Source organism: Pseudopodoces humilis, chromosome 2 (genome assembly GCF_049639895.1).
Source record: "Pseudopodoces humilis isolate 2021_Gansu_Grassland_sample_001 chromosome 2, ASM4963989v1, whole genome shotgun sequence".
Taxonomy (NCBI): Eukaryota; Metazoa; Chordata; class Aves; order Passeriformes; family Paridae; genus Pseudopodoces; species Pseudopodoces humilis.
The window spans coordinates 32,548,542-32,567,491 of NC_142201.1; the positions used below are offsets into that span (position 1 = coordinate 32,548,542).

The 18,950-nt window shown below is 38.2% G+C and overlaps 1 protein-coding gene across 2 annotated transcripts in view; it reads right to left on the reverse strand.

Annotated features, from left to right (window-relative positions):
- Positions 1-18,950, reverse strand: part of CYFIP1 (cytoplasmic FMR1 interacting protein 1) — a 74,911-nt gene that overhangs the window by 29,124 nt on the left and 26,837 nt on the right. The window contains exons 11-22 of one of the 2 annotated variants that reach the window (XM_005516509.3): positions 18,419-18,536; positions 17,592-17,714; positions 14,981-15,106; positions 14,512-14,678; positions 12,584-12,731; positions 10,573-10,726; positions 9,209-9,365; positions 8,552-8,648; positions 8,105-8,181; positions 7,900-8,008; positions 7,206-7,325; positions 5,160-5,359 (exon numbers count right to left, since the gene is read on the reverse strand). In XM_005516509.3, coding sequence (XP_005516566.1) covers positions 5,160-5,359; positions 7,206-7,325; positions 7,900-8,008; positions 8,105-8,181; positions 8,552-8,648; positions 9,209-9,365; positions 10,573-10,726; positions 12,584-12,731; positions 14,512-14,678; positions 14,981-15,106; positions 17,592-17,714; positions 18,419-18,536 — 1,596 coding nt within the window. Of the gene's footprint in view, positions 1-5,159; positions 5,360-7,205; positions 7,326-7,899; positions 8,009-8,104; positions 8,182-8,551; positions 8,649-9,208; positions 9,366-10,572; positions 10,727-11,032; positions 11,181-12,583; positions 12,732-14,511; positions 14,679-14,980; positions 15,107-17,591; positions 17,715-18,418; positions 18,537-18,950 lie in introns of both variants that reach the window. The other variant, XM_014250331.2, reaches the window with a different exon arrangement.

The window sequence follows — 18,950 nt, forward strand, 5'->3', positions numbered from 1 at the left end:
TTTTGAGAGCGATTACTTGAATCTGTATTCTGCAGATACTTCATTAATGAGTTTACCAGAGATAATGTAAACATTTGATGGAATTCAAAGTAATCTGCAACATACGACAGTGCCAGTGATTATTGCCCCTTTTTTCTCTCTAAATCCCATTCCTTTTTAAACTGACATCAATTTTCAAGCCCTAAGAGAATGTCTAAAATTAAATCAAAAGAGATATTATATCATTTGAGATAAGACTGGGTTTCAGAGTGCAAAGGTATTTGGGGAGCGAAAATTTGTTACCACTAAATTAAAATACTCACAAGGCAAGGAGTATTTTTACTCCAAGTAACATTTAAGTGGGCACATCCCATAACTCTGGAAGCTGTAACTGTAATTCTTAGACTTTTCAAAAAGTTATTGTGTGTATATATCTCAATTACAATGTAATTAGTGCCTGGGAGAAAACCAGTCAGTGCAAGTAAATGCTCAAGTAACTCTTATATGTTTACCAGCGTTCTCTGCATGCTTGAAGGTTTCTCCATCTCCAATGCTTCAGAATAGTAGCAAAATAGTCTTAAAGTTTTCTTAAAGACTTGAAGCAAACACACTTGCTTATATTTTCTTGGGTGAAATGGCCAAGAGAGGAAGAAAAAGAGTAAAAAAACGAGCAAAAGATGACAATCACTTGTTAAATTACGGAGAGGCAACATCTAAGATTGAGGCTAAAGCAGCCTAAAGAGTTCATCATTCTAGAAGGTATGTGACTAATCCCAACATATCATTCAGGTAAGTATTAGAAACTTCTTCCCTAAAAGCTAAGGGCTACATGAAAACCTTACAGCTCAGCATCATCTACAGTTCTTCACACTTCTTCAATGTCTGTGTGTGTGCTTTCTTTCTGACATTCTGCTTCCTCCTTCTCCTCCTTCAAGAAAGAGGAACATCTCTTTGAATATCAAAGCTAAAGCTAAGCAAACTTTCACTTTCTCCTGAAAGTAAAATACTGATTGGATACAGGTTTCAGCATACTCCAAGATAATCAGTTTCATTTTTAATCAGTGTTGATGATCTCACAGCAATTTATCCATTTTAATCAGAACAGGTTGTAAGCAGTCAAAGTAGATTAAGCAGATGAAAAGCCTTCTGGCTTACCAAAGCTTTGCAAGTGAATTACTAGTGGACAACATGAGCCCCCAAACTAAGTATTTTAGAGATCAAATAATTTAATATTAATTTTTCTGTGATACCTACCAGGAAGGAGCTCATAGTGAGCACTTCACAAATTAAACTAAATGATTCTGTGATTTTAATTACTATAATCTCTTTAAGGAGACAACTGAAAGAGACTGCTTTAGTCAATGAGCCTGCTGCCTTGCAGGCACCAGTCAGACAAACCTCATTCATAAACTTTCTGAGCTTCACCTTCAAAATAAGAAGATACGACAGTCTTCCTTCCCTGCTCCTACAGAAAGCGTTCTCCTGCACTTCCCTGTATAACTGGTAAAAATGCTTTTTGCTTCCAGCATTTTCAAATTAGTTTGTCCTGTCTAGCAGAGTTAACAGTAGCCCTACACCTCCTCTCAGTGAACACTAGATCTGACTCACCCTTCTTAAACACAGATGCCAGGATGGAGAGAACAGAGGAAACAGCAAGGAAAACAGTGCATAAGAGAGTAACAGATCTGCCAATCCATTGCTGTCGCTTTTCTTTTTGGCAGAAAGACTTTGGCAGAAAGACTTTTTAAGAAGGGGAAAGGGAGTTGACTACAGTCACCCCTGCTTTGCATGAGTCTATATCCCTGCACCATTTGGCTCTTTGTAGCAGAAACTAGATGGTTTTCACTGCTACTTTTCAGGTTTGCTCCAGTACTATTTGCAAGGGCTGAAAATTTTTCTGAACAGTGACTGTCAGAGTATATGTAACGCAAAAAGACACAGCTGTTCTCTTGTGAAAACCAGTCTCAAAAGCAGTATGAGAGAGAGCTCACAAAAGGAAGCAGGAGAGGCAGTCAGGAAAAGTGAAAAATAAAAAGCTGGTCTTTTTGTTCCTTCTGTGACAAATCTGTATCCTTGGAAAAAACATGTCATACTGTATTTGGAAGAGTGCTATACACATGAATTTATACTAGAGAACACAGATTTAGGTAATGTGTTAAAGGAGATGGAGCTACTAGTTTGACTACTGTCTCCAAAAGCTTGTATCATTTGTGTCAAGAAAGCACAGAAAATGTTTCATTCAAATAAATAAAAGTCTGTCTCACACTTGCTCCTCTATTAGGCCTTAATACAAAACAAGCTGTCAAGGAAGGAAAAGACCAACTTAGAAACAGTAAAGAAAATAAGGCAGAAAAAGGGACACTACAGACAGTGGAAAGGAACAAAGAACAAAAATGTGGAAGTTGTATTTGAGTCATTTGAATCTAGGTAACCTAATTTCACAAGGAAAAAGTTCAGATGCATGACAAATATTCCTGATGTGGAAAGACTTGGCTTGAAATGACATGCAACTGAGGGTCAGCGTGAAAGAGGGCTCTTGAAAAACAATCCCAGGCACCGTAGAAAAGACAACAATGGGAGACACCTGTTTATGGCCACTTTCAGTACAAGAACTGGTGGACAATAGCCTGAGAGCATCTAAAAGAGATGCAGCACAAGCTTCACTGCAGACGTCTCACTGGAGTACATAATGAATGCCAAAGCCTCACATAGCTTTATAAAAGGGATGGGACAAAAAAATGGGGAAAGATAAATACCTCTGTAAAAGGCTATGAATGCACTAACATCACACCATTTTTGTTTTACAGAAACATCTAATCATTGCTAGAGGCTGGCAGGTTCTGGGGAGAATATATCAGCTCAAGCCTCTCATGTTTTCATATTCAGCCCCTTTATGGCTGCTGACAGCATCAGGATACTGGACTAGAGACAACTTAGACCTCACCTGCAGTTCATATGCTTGTGCACTATCCAAAGGTTTGTTTTATTTCTTTCATAATGGCTAACAGCTGTATTAAAAATATTGGATTTCCCTGCTAAGGCCCGTCTGCAAAGGTCCCCTCACTCATCTCCCCCTTCCTTCTCCACAAACTGTTGTCCCTGAGTCTGTGCAGCTGGCTAGCATTAATGAGACTAAATTTCAGATAAATGGCAACTCCAATTATTAAATTGCTAAATCTTTTAATAGCAGCTTCACTTTTTAATCTCAGTACATTATCAGATATAAAAAAAAATTCCTAAGTCCCAAATAATAAAACATGCAATGTGTTTCAGCATTTCTGCATGAAGAGATTTAGCTTTTGAACTAAACTTGCAGGGTTCCTAAGTAGTTGAACTCTTTTACACATGTATGTAGTTATCACATTCAACCATTCTTGGGAAAAAGAGTATTGGAAACATAATAATGTAACCAAAACACTAACTTTAAAAGAAGAACCCTTATGCCAAGCTGTCAAGTTAAAAGAAGATAAGTCACAGGTATGACAGATTCTCTGGGAACTCTGCCTCCAGCCCCTCACAACACCAAGTAAACTCTCTGCTTTCATCTTGATTATTCCTCTTTCTTTCAGCCTTTAATTGGTACTTCTCTTCCCCTGTTTACACATAACCTTCATGCAAGACATTACCTATCAAGAGTCAAGCGTTAAACCAGCAGCTCTCACACAGCTCCTCACTGTGTACTCCTGTGTTTGCACTCAATAACCCGTACACTTGACTGCAGTGAGAGCCAATCAATTTAAAGTTCATGCGAACAGCAGGGCAGTAATGAACATGCTTAAGGACTATAAAAAGGCTAAAAACTGCCTGTTCCCTCTCTCACCAAAAATATCAAAGGGCATTGTACAGCATGTGCAACACATACATTAATTCTCTCCACACTGCTGCTTTCAACTGAAACCAAAGCACTTCTTTGAGGAAATCAGACACATGGCACACATACTGCCTAAGATCTGGCTCCCTTTAATATATCTTAAATTAATTATCCTGAATTAATTACCCAACAGGCTGAGCCTAACTCAATTCTTGTGTACAGATTTTAAAAACAGACAAGCAACAGTGCTACAGGATCCTGCTAACGTCCTTTGGCACCTCACACTTGTTTCCCAAGTGCTGTGGTCTGCACTATGTCAGCCCTTGTAGCCAGGATGAACACAGACTAAACATATAGGAGCTATTGAATGTCTTTCAATAAAGCTGACAGGCAGAGAAGCAGCATTTCATCAAGATTTCTCTTAATATTATGCTTATTTGAGTCTTAATACAGCACACTGAATATTCCAATACTGATCTCCAGACATATCAACTGCCAGAAGCGCCCTCAGAAATACATTTGACTTTTCCTGTGCAAACAGATTCCTGTAACAGAAGTTTCTTGGGTAAAACTTAACCACAAAAAAACCACCCTTTTTTTTTTTTTCCTTTGCAGACAGAATCTTGGATCTAAAATACAACATAACCATCACAGAACATGTCAGACAAGGAAAGCTCTCCAAGGAGACAGTAAAAGATGAGAACAGGCTTCCTCCTCTTCCTACAGTTCAATATTCACTATCACTTTACTGTCACTTCATGGGGCTTTAACCAAAACCTGAGTAAAGACTAAAAGTAACACAAATTCCAAAAACAGCATACGAGCAGGAAGCACAGATATGCAAAATCTTGAACACTGTGCTTCCCCCATTCAAACCTTAGAACCTACCTTCCTCTTTCTATTTCCATTACTCACTCTCTTTAAAGGCTGCAATTGCAGTTTGCAGTGAATACTCAACTCTTTCTGTCTCCAGGAGAAAATCTTTTTCTTCACATTAGCACAGAATCAGGAATATAATTTTATTTCTGTCATCTCACACTTGAAGATCCTGTTTCAAAATACCCTCCTGATATGCACTTAGCAGTGTTCTGACACACTCTGTTTTTCAGCATATCATAACTACGTCATCAAAATGTCAGAATTTGGACGCCGTGGTTCCATTTGCCTTCTATTGTGGACAAATAACAGGCTTTCATACATTTAACAGTACTTGTTAAAATGACTCATCCTGCCGCATTTCAAGTAAAGCATTAGAAAAGGAAAACACTAAATGAATGGAGATGAACTTGTCAGCACTTGCTAGGAAGGAAGCTGCAGGAGGGTGGTAGAATAAATAAAAAGCTGCAAATAAAAAAGCTGCCTTGCTAACCTGTTAGTGGATCCATTGTAGCAGTAGTTTGGAAGGAAATCATAATTGAGTTCCCAAAAGACATGAAGAGTGATTCTGCCGTAAGGGGCTGAAACATTGTGGTTGGCTTCTCTGAACATGGCATCAAAGCTATCCAAGGTCATATACCTACTCAGAAGCTTGTGAGTCATTTTGTTTATCTCTATCAAGCCATCCAGCTCCTACAAAACACAAGAGGAAAGAAAGAGAATGATGCACTTAATAAAGTGGAGGCAATGAACAAAGTACATAAATAACCTTGAGGGAAGAGAAGACTAGAAAGAAGACAAAATGTACAGTTGACTCTCCCCCAGTCTCTAACAATAAGGACTGGAAAGAATCAGTACTCTTGGGATTGTTTCTTAAACCTTCTGAGACTTTAAGGGTATTCAGATGCAGAGGGGTCTCAAACACAGATCTGTAACAACACCTCCTCCACTTAACAAAACTGAACTTAAAACCCCAACATTTAAATGGGGTCAGACATAGGCCAAAAGCACCTTTCTGTATTTCCTACTTTACAAGCAATCACAATGTCATTTCACCACTAGAGTAACTGGAGAACTAACTATTGTAGTGGTAATGTTAGGAATAACATCACATTTACCATCCTTCTCATGTTCTACTCCAGTATGTACTAAGATGCAATGAAAGACCAGATCAAACATTTACAAATGTTGTGAAGGTTTTTGTGCCCACAAAACCACTAGCTGCAGGCTACATAACTATATATGAGTACTGCATGTTATAACATTTTTCCTCTTCACAAGAAATTGCTAGTATCTTTTCTGGTAATTTCTTTAAAATTAACAAAAAACAAAATCTTCATATCTGACGTCAGACACTGAAAACACCAAAAATAACACAATCTCTACTTCCAAAAAATTCAGGCACTGCTTTAAAAGATTATTATGCAATGAACTACTGAAGAAATATCCAGTGTCTTTTTTCTAGCTGTGTGTGAAACTACTGGTCGTCTTCCCAAAGGCTGCTCTCTGATTTAAGTGTTCCATATTTCAAAGGAGTTTTAAACCTGTGAGCAAGTTAGTTCAAGAAAAAAAAAAACACTCTGATTATTATTACAAAAATCCAGTCTGAGGAGAAAAAAATAGCTCAGTCTTGTAAATACCTTAATTTAATTTATTGTGCTTGAAAAAAAGCAGTAATTACAGATTACTTAATCTATTAGGGTCAGTTTCTTGCCGAGGAAACCAAACAGTTTTCAACAGAAAATATTTTACATTAAAAAAAAAAAACCAAAAAACCTCCAAAACACAACCTGTGACCGAAGGAATGCACAACTGATGGTTTCTGTTCACTTAGCCACTAAGAGTGTACTGCACATAGCAAAGAAAAACTACATTTCAATAACTCTAAGTTGGAAAACCAAGCATCCAGAAGTCAAGAGGCTCTATGGCCTCAGTATTTGATTTCAGTAAAGAACAAAACTAAACCAAGGTATTTGACTGCATGACAAAATGTCACCGTAAAAATCTTATTACTGAAAAAATGGTAAACTCTTTTGCACAGCTTTTAATTTATTTTTCATTCCAGCAGATCTGAGTGCCTGGTATTTTTCTTTCTGACTGCATGTTTACTTGTCAAATTCACGCTCTCTTGAAATAAAATTTGGTTTTTAGCATTTTAATCAGGAAACTAACTCAAAAGGGCACCTCAATATTGTACAGATGCTCTTCTTCCATAGGCACAAGTCAGATCTCATTCCTCCACAAAAAAAATATTTTTGTCATGCTACAAAACCAAGCTGCCTGAGTAAATAAATGCCTTTTGATTCTACCAAGCACAAGGCTGATTTTTTGATCTGCAATTTATAAGCATGGGCAGAAGCGGGGTCTTACAAAAATTTAAGTCACAAGGTGATTGCCTTCCTTTTTTTCTCACAGCTCTGAGTACATGCCTTCTTTACACTTTATTCCCAAGGCCCTCAGCTGCAATAGGTTTGGGGTTGCTTCACCTCAACTGCTGTGTCAGTGATCTGGCAAAACAGCAACACAACACAATACTCACCACAATAGAAGTCAAATCCTCGCTCTCAAATCTGCCGATGGCCAGTTCCATCGACCTGTACATGGCTGCCGAAATGCGCTGAGTGATCAGCCGGTTCAGGTCTATGGACCTGCCAAGGAGCTAAAGGGAAACATGCTGTGAGGTTTCAAACTGACAGTCAGGTTACAAGACAAACTGTACAAGGATTATGAGAGTCCACAGATGAACAGACTCTCACTTTGGGAGCTTGCATCCCAAACACACTGAAACAAAGCAGATGAACAAAATTTATACATTCATGAGCAAATGTGGTACTAAAATTTGCATCCCAATTTTCACAAAAAGAAGTAAAAGTACACATTGCATCTACATTAAAGTACTTATATCAGCACTTTATGCTTCCACAACATTGTGCCAACAACACAGTGAACACTGGTGAAAGACATTACTAAGAAGACAACGCTACCACCCATGGCATTCCTATTTGGCTCATGTTTTCTTAACTGCAACAGACATTTGCATTAAAATGGGATCTTTTAAGGTTATTTTCTTAATTTACACCTTCATGCAACAACAAAGCAGATCTCAAATGTTCAGCTATGCTACTAAGATGACAGAACATGAAGCACAAAATGAGTGTTGTCTCCCTACGTAAATCAACACCACTGGAAAGTTGCCAAGCAACTCAAATACAACATGGTAGGAGTTAACTCACTTGAACATGTCTCTGTTTCAGTAGTGTCTCGTAGCGGTTGGACTGCAGCAGCTGAATGGTTGCTCCCTGGTTCTTGCACTCTGAACGCAGCCGTTTATCCAGAAGGAGGCTATGAAGAAAGGAAGAAAATGCTTAAGGTGTATTAAACAGCAAAGCAGAGCAGAATAGTGTGAAGAAAAGCTCTCATAGTGGAAGGAATAGCTACCTGCCAGCCATTGCCTTGTAGTATGCAAATATTTGGTCTGCCAGCTTGTAGACAAATTGGTCAAAACACAGGTTTACCTTGGGGAGAAAAATATCATATGTTTAGAGATACCTAAAATTAAAAAAAGAGCTTATCTAAGACCTCCCACTGTTTATCAAACATAGTCAAGAAAATTAATAGACCCAAATTTCCCAGTACAAGAGAAGATGTCATTCAATTATCAGCATTAATGTGAGGCATTTTTGCACAGGTCTACAGTTTTCAGCATTAATGTGACGCATTTTTGCACAGGTCTACAGGTTTCTTCACAACGTATTACCCAACCAGTTACTCATCTTCTGATCTGTCTTCTCAGTTTTTCTGTTCTCTTACAAAGGCCTCGCCCTTTAGCATGATTTTCACATTCAGGTACAGATTATTTTTCTCCAGTAGGTAAGGTTACGTTACCTCTGCCTCAATTTCATCATAGAGGAACTGCTTCTTAAATTTGGTAAGTGCATAATGAGCACTGTCATTGTAAAGGTCCAAAGAATACAGAACATACCTGAAAGAAAAAATAAAACACGAGAGTTACATGTGTATAAAAGTTATGATTCTTTCAGATGGTGCAGTCAAGATGATGTAAGCCAGTCAATATTGTAATCCACAAGCGGTTCACGAAAACAGGATATTTTTATTTTAGTTTATATAAAAAAGATCACAATTTTTCCTTTAAGAAAATATTAGCTGGTTCAAGAAAAGGTGTAGATATATTTGAAGTCCAAAACTTGTTTTCTAGATGTAGCTGTCCATCAAAATGGAACTAGGCTTCTACCATGATACATTGTGTTTGACATCTTTGAAGAATAAGGAGAACTCAAGGAGCAAAATAAGTGGCTGGTGCAATGATACCTGTATGAAAGGTTTAGTATTTCAATTACTCACTTCAAAAAGAAAACTTAATAGAATCTGAAAATGGGCAAATGTAAGACAAAAAGTTTATTAACGTTTAGAATACCTTCTTAATGACTACTTGTTAAAACCAATTAAAGCAGCAACATTATAATAAGAAATGGCAATCATTAAGAATAATCATTCCAGTGGAAGAACACAAGTGGGTCTTACTCCATCATTGATGCCTCTTTTGTCTCCAAAATATGATCCGTCAAAATCCAAGGCATGGACATCTCAATGGGAAACTGGATTCTTCTGCCCATGGTCAGCTCTAAGAAGAATTCCCTGAACCACAGCTGGGACAGATCACAGCATTGCTGCAGGGTTTCTTTCAGAATAAAGAAGGGAGAATTACACTTCTTATTGAAATACATCAGGTACAATACAACTGTGATTCGGATGATGCAATGCAAAACAAAAAAAGCAGGTGCAAGTCACTAAAGCTGTACATAGGCCAAATAATCTAAAGCAAATTCAAAATGTAAAGCCCATGAGTTTTGAACTCCTCACTGGCCCCCAAAGTGGTGCCTTCTTATAGAAAAAAAAAAAGGAGTGGAAGTGGATGAGACTATCAGGTAAACATAAAAACTGTGTACACCAGTAAAAAGGGATTTCTAGTTCAATTTCTCACTTGGGGGCTGAGAAAGTCATACGTTGAATTTGGGAAGCAGCAAGTGAAGGAAGCAAATTTGCACTGGAACTCCCAGTACCATCCTTCCCTATGGAGGACTGAATTGCTCCACACGTTCCTGTTGATTAGATGGGCAGAAAATGACAGACAGACACATGAAGTAGGGATTAAAACAAGTTTCTAAGGACATTGTCAAGGGTGCAGAGGCGTGCTTCCCACCTCTCCAGAAAATACTTGGTACCATCCTTCTTTTCCCAAAGGCTAGTGAACTAAAACAGGAATGAACTTTTTACACTAAGACCTTCTGAAGACCTTTTGCAGTGCCATTCCCCAGTAGCATTATGATATTAACAGGCTCCCCCTTCTCCAAGGGTAAAGGAGACCAGCAGCAAAACAAAAATGAAAGACAACACAGCATGGTGATGACAAGGACTAGGTACACTCAATGTCAGTAGGTGAATTCTTTAGGACAGCATGTTTCCGATTACAATTAACTGAATAGTAAGAGTAGTGAAATGACATCGAATTTACCATAACAGAGAATTTGTTTCCTCTGTACTTAAAACAAAAACAACCAAAAATAATCTCCCAAAACACAAAAACTACTTCCTTTAAAAAATTTCAGTGTGTATAGGCTTATTGTTTATATAAGTACATACATAAAGAAAATAGAAAAGGGAGGCAACAATATGAAATTTGACGCATTAGAAACAAACGTATAACAAGTCAAAATAAAAATCCCATGACAATACTAAGTACTATCTCAGAAAAAGTTTGGACAGACCAAGGCTTTGGATATATAAACCAAAGGTTAAGTTGACTTAGGCAATCGGAAACATTTTCCAGGTCGTGTTAGAGGTGTTAGGACATGCTAAGCTGGACACTGATCATCTACATATCTTACCACTGAAATTTATCAAATGAGTGTAGAAGAAAGACTCGCGATGGAATTTTTCTATGTCCAATATGGTGGGCCCCTCAAGGCTACTTCTCAAGGTTTTCTTGGAACCACTTTTGTCAGCAATGAGGGACTCTAACATAGTTCTCACCATGTAAAGCTGTATCATTAAAGGAAACAATTACGGTGGAAAGGGGAGGGGAAAAAAGGAAAATACACATGGTACATTAGTTGAGCAACACTGAGAATTACTATCACTAAGCGACTGCTCCACTTCAAACTGAAAACTGGCACTGTGTGGACAAAAGCCTTTGAGGCAAGAGGAACAGATGCAACACTAGCCTACACACCAGCACAAATGCCTACCCCATGCCAAGGGGACCTCCACTGACAATCAGCAGCAGACCATTTGCAGTGGAACAGTTCACATCACCACAAAAAGTGAAAGTAATAAGTAATGTCTTACCACCAAAGTTTAAAAGAGGCGGATAGATGTAGGACTGCCTCAGAAACTTGTGTGTCACATGCAATAGCTTTTCCAATCCCAGAGACTTGAGCTGCTTCAACAGCTCAGCAGAGTTTAAGGACTCTGTCATAGTGCGAACCATGAAGAGCTAAAAACCAACAGACAGGGGCAGGCAGGGGAAGAGAATCCGTTAATAAAAACACATGGGTAAATAAGGAACGGGAAAGAGAAGCAGAGAAAACATGTTAGTTTGTTAAAAATGAAAAGCAGCACAGTAAGCATGCAGAGGAGGTCATACAGAAAGGTTGTTCAGAATAATCACTGCAATCTGGGGCTCCCTCAAGCAAAGAGAAAGTTCCTGCTCATTTCAGAGGATGCTCAGGGAGCCATTAGCTTATCAAACGATTCAGAAAAAATTTCCAGGTAGCACCAATTACCCATTCATACACAGCCATTTTAGAGCCACATGAAAACCTATCTAAAATGGATATATTCGACCTCTTGCCTTCCTGTCTACCCAGAGAGACAAGTGTGCCAGCCCAAGAGCAGAAAAAGCAGATAGAAACACATACTCTAAACAGCCTGTTGCAAAGGTGAAGCAAAGCCCTCAAAGCACCAGAGAAGCAAACTGGTAGTGATATTTAACCTTTTCTTTCACCCCAGGAAATTAGAAATCAAAACAATTTTTCTGCAATTATCAAAACAAAATCTTCATAAAACCAATTTTATCACAAATTAAGCAACGTTTTATTACCCAAAATTATTAACCATATGTGCTCTCTTTCCCACAAATTTTAGGTATTAAAAGATTGTCTTCACAAACCACAGTTGCCTTGAATTTTTTACCCCAGTTTCTCAGACGAGCTATGAATATCAGACCATACACTCTCCAAACAAATCCACAAATGAAATAAAAAAAGAGAACTATATGGAGGTAACAGGAATGAGCATCTAGGTATGGAATTTTGATGACTACCACAGAAAACATCTGAAATATGTCATTTTAGTGGCAGCAGCAGACAAATTAGATTCTAGGGACCAGATTTATCATTCATTACTGAACACTGCAAGGGATTTTGTCAGAAGTAATATTCTTTCCCATATTTTAACAGATATTCATTTATAATTTAAACATATTTTAAAACTACTAGACATCTACTGAATAGTGTGACTTCAGAAAAGTTTTTACCAACCATACCAGAGACAGAAGTCAGACTTGAGTCAGGCAAGAAATAATTCAAATAGTTCAAAAATATTATTTAAAAAACATAAGGAGCTCAATGAGAAAATATTTGTTCCCAGAAAATCAAATTAAAGAGATTGAACGCTTGGAAAAATTATGTATCAGAGTAGAAAATTACAGCAATCTGCAATTACAAGCAGAGGATCTTGGTTAAGTGCATATAATTTTGCAAATATAAATCAGAGTAGAATTTTAGCATAAAAAAAGACCGCAATAAAACCTGTAATTTTAAAATAGTTCAGGACAGAAAGAAAACACCTCATGCAATAATTGTTGACAGATACCACAGCCACCAGACAGGAAAATACCTGAGTGCTGGAAGGTCCCACTGCACGTCTTGGGACTTTGATGTCAAAACCACTTTTGGGGTCCTTCTCTCCCCTTAGAGCTGGGTCATTGAATGGCTCATGACCTGCTTCCCAGTCACACACTGTCTTCCTTATGGCCTGTAAAACACTGAACACAATTCCCACTCCTTCAGACTGCAGCGCATCCAAGTGCCCTGATAGAACTCTTTACTTTTTTTAAGCATTCTTCCATGAGCACAGAAACTTTGCAACAGAATTTAGGAGCTCAGAGTAATTCCAACCAAGAACAAAGAATTTCACCAATGTCTTCAAGAATGACACATCCATAAAATAAACACTCCGTGCTGTTTATCAGAAAAGGTAGTGTAGAGTCCTTAAAGACCATCTAGTTCCAACTTCCCTCCTGCCAAGGGCAGGGCCACCTTTCACTACATCAGATTGCTCAGGTCTCCATTCAACCTGGCCTTGGACACTTCCAGGGATGGGGCATCCACAGCTTCTCTGGGCAACCTGTTACAGTGCTTCATTACCCTCCAAATAAAGGATTACTTCCTAATACCTAATCTAAATCTGCCTCCCTCTTTCAGTAAAACCACTGGTCCTGGTCCTGTCACTCTCTGCTTGCATAAAAAGTCCTTCTCCCTCTTTGTCATAAGCCCCTCTAAGGTACTGGAAAGCTGTAATAAGGCATCCCAGAGCCTTTTCTTCTCCAGCCTGAACTACCCCATCTCTCCCAGCCTGTCTTCATATCAGAAGTGTCCCAGCCCTCTGATCATTTTCATGGACCCTTTCTAACAGGTCCATATCTTTCTTGTGTTGAGGACCCCAGAGCTGGATCAATCAAACCAAATTCATACTAATCTGAATACATATTCACTATGAAATCAATTAATATTTAATCAAACCAAAGCAGATTATTAACCAAATTGAAGTAAGACAATGATGACTTGAAATGAAAAAAAAAGCAGAATTCCTGTTTCCAGAAGAAATCCAGATTCCAAAATTCAGCTGAAATTTATACCAACAGCTTCATCTCCAAATACTGAACTGGAACTCAGATATCTGGCAGGAACACAGTCAGATATATCCTGTGGCATGTTGAATGATCAAGAAAATGTCTCATCTCAAATATTATTGCTCAGGCAGGTATGAAAGTAATATTTTTCTATTTCATTAAAATCCTGTGACAAAAGGACTCTTCCTGTACACCTAATAATGTGGAGCAATTTATTTTTAGCTTACGATGACATCTTTGTCGTAGCCAGAGCATTTAGCAATAGCCTAATTAGTTAAGGACTTTCACCTCTAAGAGCTTTGCAATGAAATGTGGGAGTAAACAAATTATAAAGAAGTCAATATGCAAACAAAATTGGGACAAAAGCAAACAATTAGGGACAAAAAAAATAAGGTCAGGAAATGTCACTAATCAGCATGGGCAGATGGAGCACTGGAAGAGAAGTGTAAGGCTAATAAGCCAAAAGCAGCAGAAGGTGAGAAGTAGGACAGAATGCTGAGAGGCAGTGAGAAGAGAGAGTGGAACAAACATGAGACACAAGGAAAGGACACAATGGAATAATAAAGTGGACAGTGAAACCTTTCTTCTAAATACAAACACTAATCTTGCTTTCAGTATTACTGTACTTGTATTTTCTTAAAATAAAAATAAACAAGAGGGAAGACAAGACTTCCTAAAGTAGTCCTATCTTAGGACAGCCTGGATTCCTGCTGTAGCCATGCTGGCAGCCACTCATTTTTAACTTCAGACTTCCTCAACTTCCAGTTCATACCCAGCCAAGCTAACCACGAATGCCAGACAGATTGGGAGTACAGACTTAGAGAGATCAAATTTAACATCTGTGCAATTCTGCAACTAATTTACTAAGGTCTGGAGGAAAGAATGTAGAAAAAGATGAAAACAGTAATGCTACCTCTGAATGACATTTTTCTTCTTTTTAATGGCTTGTCTTAATGGCTCCCTAAGTGTGACCTGGGCAAAGTCCTGAAGAGCTGCGTAAATTGTATGACGAATGGCATGATTGAAAACACTCTCCATTCGTCCCATCAGCACCTGAAGACCTTTGATCATGGCAATCACCTGCAAAAAAAAACCAAAAAACCCCAGACAAATGTACCTTTTGCGTTTTGTTTTTATATTTGTACAAACGGTGCATTTTTAAGTACAAAAAATGAGAAAAGAGGAATTAACAAGTTGCAAACGATAAAGGATAGATTTGCTGTGATCCTCCTATGCACTGAATGGAGGAACACACATTGCTTCAGAGTCAGCACATGGCAGGCTGGCTTTCTGCACTGGGTATGCAAAATGCTTATAGAGAATGTTCTCTTTTGTATAGAATTAATCTTTAGAAAATCCCTAGAGAAAAACATTTCTCTTACCTCAACCAAAGCAAACTTCTCCTCGCTAGTATAATTGTATCTTGTTGCTCTTTCATACTCTTCTGCATTGTCAGGACAATCTTTATTGGAATACTTGTCAGTTGGGTGAACTAGCTTCCATGAGTACTGCAGTTCACAAGGCAGAAGAGGGAGGAAAAAAGATGGGGGAACAAAAAGAAACGAAAATGCTTGAGAAACACAAAACACAGCTGGACACAAATAACATGCTTCAAGAATTAGTGTTTTCATGAATATTTGAAGAATAGTATTTGGTACTATGTTCAAACCTAGCATAAATTCTGAAACTACTATCTGGTGGAAATGCCAAACAATAATTTTCCTAAAATCTTTTCCTGAAAACCTGCAATTCTGTATTATTCCAAAGAATTGCAACTCAAACTCAACAGGTATTGCACTTAAGGGTGTTTTCTACTGTGCAAATGTTAACACAGGCAAAAGTTTCTTCTCTGCTTCAAATATGAGAAACACAGGAAGACTTCAGAACATAAGAAAAATCCATCAGACCCACACACAAAAAGAGGAACTTTCTACTTGATGAACTATTCACATTCAGATTTCAAAACACAACCAGAAAACTACAGTTTTGGGTTGTTGCGTTTTTTCTGGGGGGAGAGGGGGTTTGATATTTAAGTTTACCCAGCTGAAATGTGAGGAAATAGCTGTGAGGAGTTATCTGTGACAGTATGATCTGCATGCACTTCTCCTAAATACTGCCTTTTCAGTCACTGCAAACAGCTCAGGCTGGCCTAATATCCATCAGGGTACATCAAGTGAAAAATCCTAGTCACATTTAAATACAATTTTCTGACAGTTTGAGTTCATCATATAGTAAGATCTGGTTGACACCACTTTAGCATAAACGTTAGATTACAGAGCAATATACATTTGCCTACTATAATGCATTAACAGCAGCAATTCACCTATGGCAAAGGGGAGCATCACACCCTGAAACCTGAGTGCCACAAAGAGGACACTGAGGAAATGATTAAACAAAGATGAAGCTCTTTGGGGGCATTAAACTGGCAGGGTTAAGATGCACAACAAACACATGCTGCAAGTTTTTAGCTGAACATGATGCATGTGACTATGCTCATGGATACTCAGTGAAGGTGGAGACAAGTAAATTATTAGGATACTCCATATCAGAATAAATTCTCAGTAGGACAGGAAGAAGGTGAACACAAACTTGAACTTAGGTAAGAAGTATTTATGGGAATCCATACAAACTAGAAAGACAATGAAAAGCAGTGAGAATAGCCAAAAAACATGCTGTGATGCTCAGAGAAAGTTTGTCTTGGAGTGAGTAGGACAGAAATAGAGCTAAGAATGAGAGACTTCCTTCAGAGATATATTAAAATAGGAAGATTTTCACTGTGAAGAGACCTGGATGCAGCAATTTGTGATGACAGAAATAAAGGGTGCAAGTCTAGGAGCTGCAGAGGCAAGGAATAAGAAAGGAATTCTTCTTTTAGAAGAGAAAAGGAGAACAAGATTTTCACCATTAAATACACTGTGGATTTAAATAGGAATAGGATAATACAAGGAAAACCATGACTCATCTACTGGCTTTTAAAAGAGGCAGTTAAAAATACAAACGAGACAGAAAACTGGTTCTCCAGCTATGCCCACTGTGACTGCACTGGAGTCGCATACTGCAAATTATTTCATGCCCCCTGAGATACCTGAGGCAGAAGAGGAGCAAGTCAGGCTTCTCTCATACAGTAAATCACATTTCAACCCTTCCTATAACATGTTTTGGTTCAGCTAAGGCACACAGCTTTTATCAATGTCCGCAGCATAACAAGGACACTTGCATCCTCCTATTCAATTTCTGCCTTAAACAGCTTCTTTTTGGAAAAAAGCACAGTCACTTTCCTAACTGGCATCTGTTTTTAAAATAAACTATTACAATATAGAGAAACAACTCAGCATGTTCTTTATTCCCCCTCCCTTATCTCCTCACACATATTCGTTTTCCTGCATTCACTTTCCTTTTGATTAAAAGCCCCATCTAAAGCCAATGGGAGACCTTCCATCCATTTTTGTGTGTTAAAACCATACATGCTTCAATTTACTCAGTGGTGATGTCTAAACACAGCCAGTTGGAGCTGTTCTGTCACTTCCTCAGTGACTGCATGTCAGTACAGATGTTTCTAACAATATCATTTTTTAACAATGTTTAGAAGGAAATTATGAAGTCTTAGTCCACAAAATATTTGTATCAAGAGTGACATTAAAACATCTGGTGAAGGTTCACAGGTGACAACCTATCCATTAAATAGAGCAAGTTGCATGTACTGTGTGAGCTACATGCTACTGGATCTTCAAAGCAGAAACATTATTCCTAGACTCTGAAAACCTCATATGCCACCCCTCTAAGAATGAGGTTTGAGGCAGGAGAAAAGGAGTGAAGGAAGCGGGAAACTAAGGGAAGAATATTCTTGTTGGGTCCTTTCCAATTCAGAATATTCTGTGATCCTTTGAAAACACAACATGCATTTTTCAGTCCAGTACAGCAAAGCTATTTTATTCTGTCTAACCTCAACAAGCCTCCTCTTTTTCGTCTGTTTTTATTTCCCATGTTACATACCACTTCCATGACATGGGCACTCCACTGGGAGAGAAGCTGCAGGCCTTGGAGAGAGAGATCAAAGAGCTTCCGATATTCCACATCTGTTTTTTGAGCTTCCTGCCGACCAGACCCAGTCACCACCTAGACATTATTAAAAAACACCAAAAAAATCCACACCCAAATCCACATCAGAACATGCTGTATTCAGCACCTACAGCCGAATTTCTACATTGATTGAAGCACTAAAACAGCATCATATACTAACACCTGCTTTGCCATCTAACATCAGCTTTTTCTTCCAGAGACTTATGAAACTTCACAGATTTTGGTCAAGAGACAGAAATCACTGGTATCCCTAATGACCACAATATTGTTGCAGATGAATTCAAGATATTAATTATATACTATATACATATTTATTTCTTTTCTTTATATACTATATATGTAAGAGTGTGTATACATATGCATTTCTGTATTCTTTTACTAATCGCTTAACCTAGTTTTGTTTAAACTGCTACAAGTTCCTGTTTGGAGTAAGGACTAGACAACATATCCTAAATGACACATACCAGAATTTCTAGGATAAATCTGAGATACATAGAGAGGAACAGGCATAAGGACGTTAGAGTTTGTACAATGTGTCACTATTATGGTAAATTTAAATAGTGCAAATATAATTCAGAGAACAGAGATTAGACCCGCAGCCAGCTTTTCTTGACTCAGGTGGCCAAGATTTGTCATTTAGCTAGCCAGAGATTTACCTGCTTTTCAGATACTTAATGAGTGAGTCATTAACTGTTAATGAGAGAGGTGCAATTTGCATATGTAGCTCTAACCGCACTCACCTCACTGTTGCTGTAACGAGCCAGTTCGGATATGAAACGCATATGGTCTTCTCTGATTTGGATCATCTGCTCACATATATTGTACTGGGGACTGCTGCTGGAAGATGTGCACGTCCATCTGGTTCAGAAGACAAGAAAAACCCCACCTAGATGAGTTTTGACAATAAGCAGCACACAACTGATACTGCAAAGAAAGATCCACAATGCATTACTTTTTTTTTAATACGTTTTCCTTCCCTGTTTGTTTGAGGTTTTTCCTCTCTTCACACCTCTACCTTTACCCCTGCACAAGCCATTAGTGATGAACTGCCCTTCTGAGTTCAAATAGCACTTCTTCCAAGTCTTAAGCAAAAACTGTGAAGTTTTTCATTTCTGTTTTGGGAGTTCTACTTTTTGTTTTTTAAAGGTTGCTGCTATGAAATATGAACCAGCATCTCGCTTCAAGAGTGCAAGATCAAAAAGGATTAAAAGGTAGGGCAGAAGTACAGGTATAGGCTGTAAGATACATCTAGCCACCTGCAGATATTTTTTT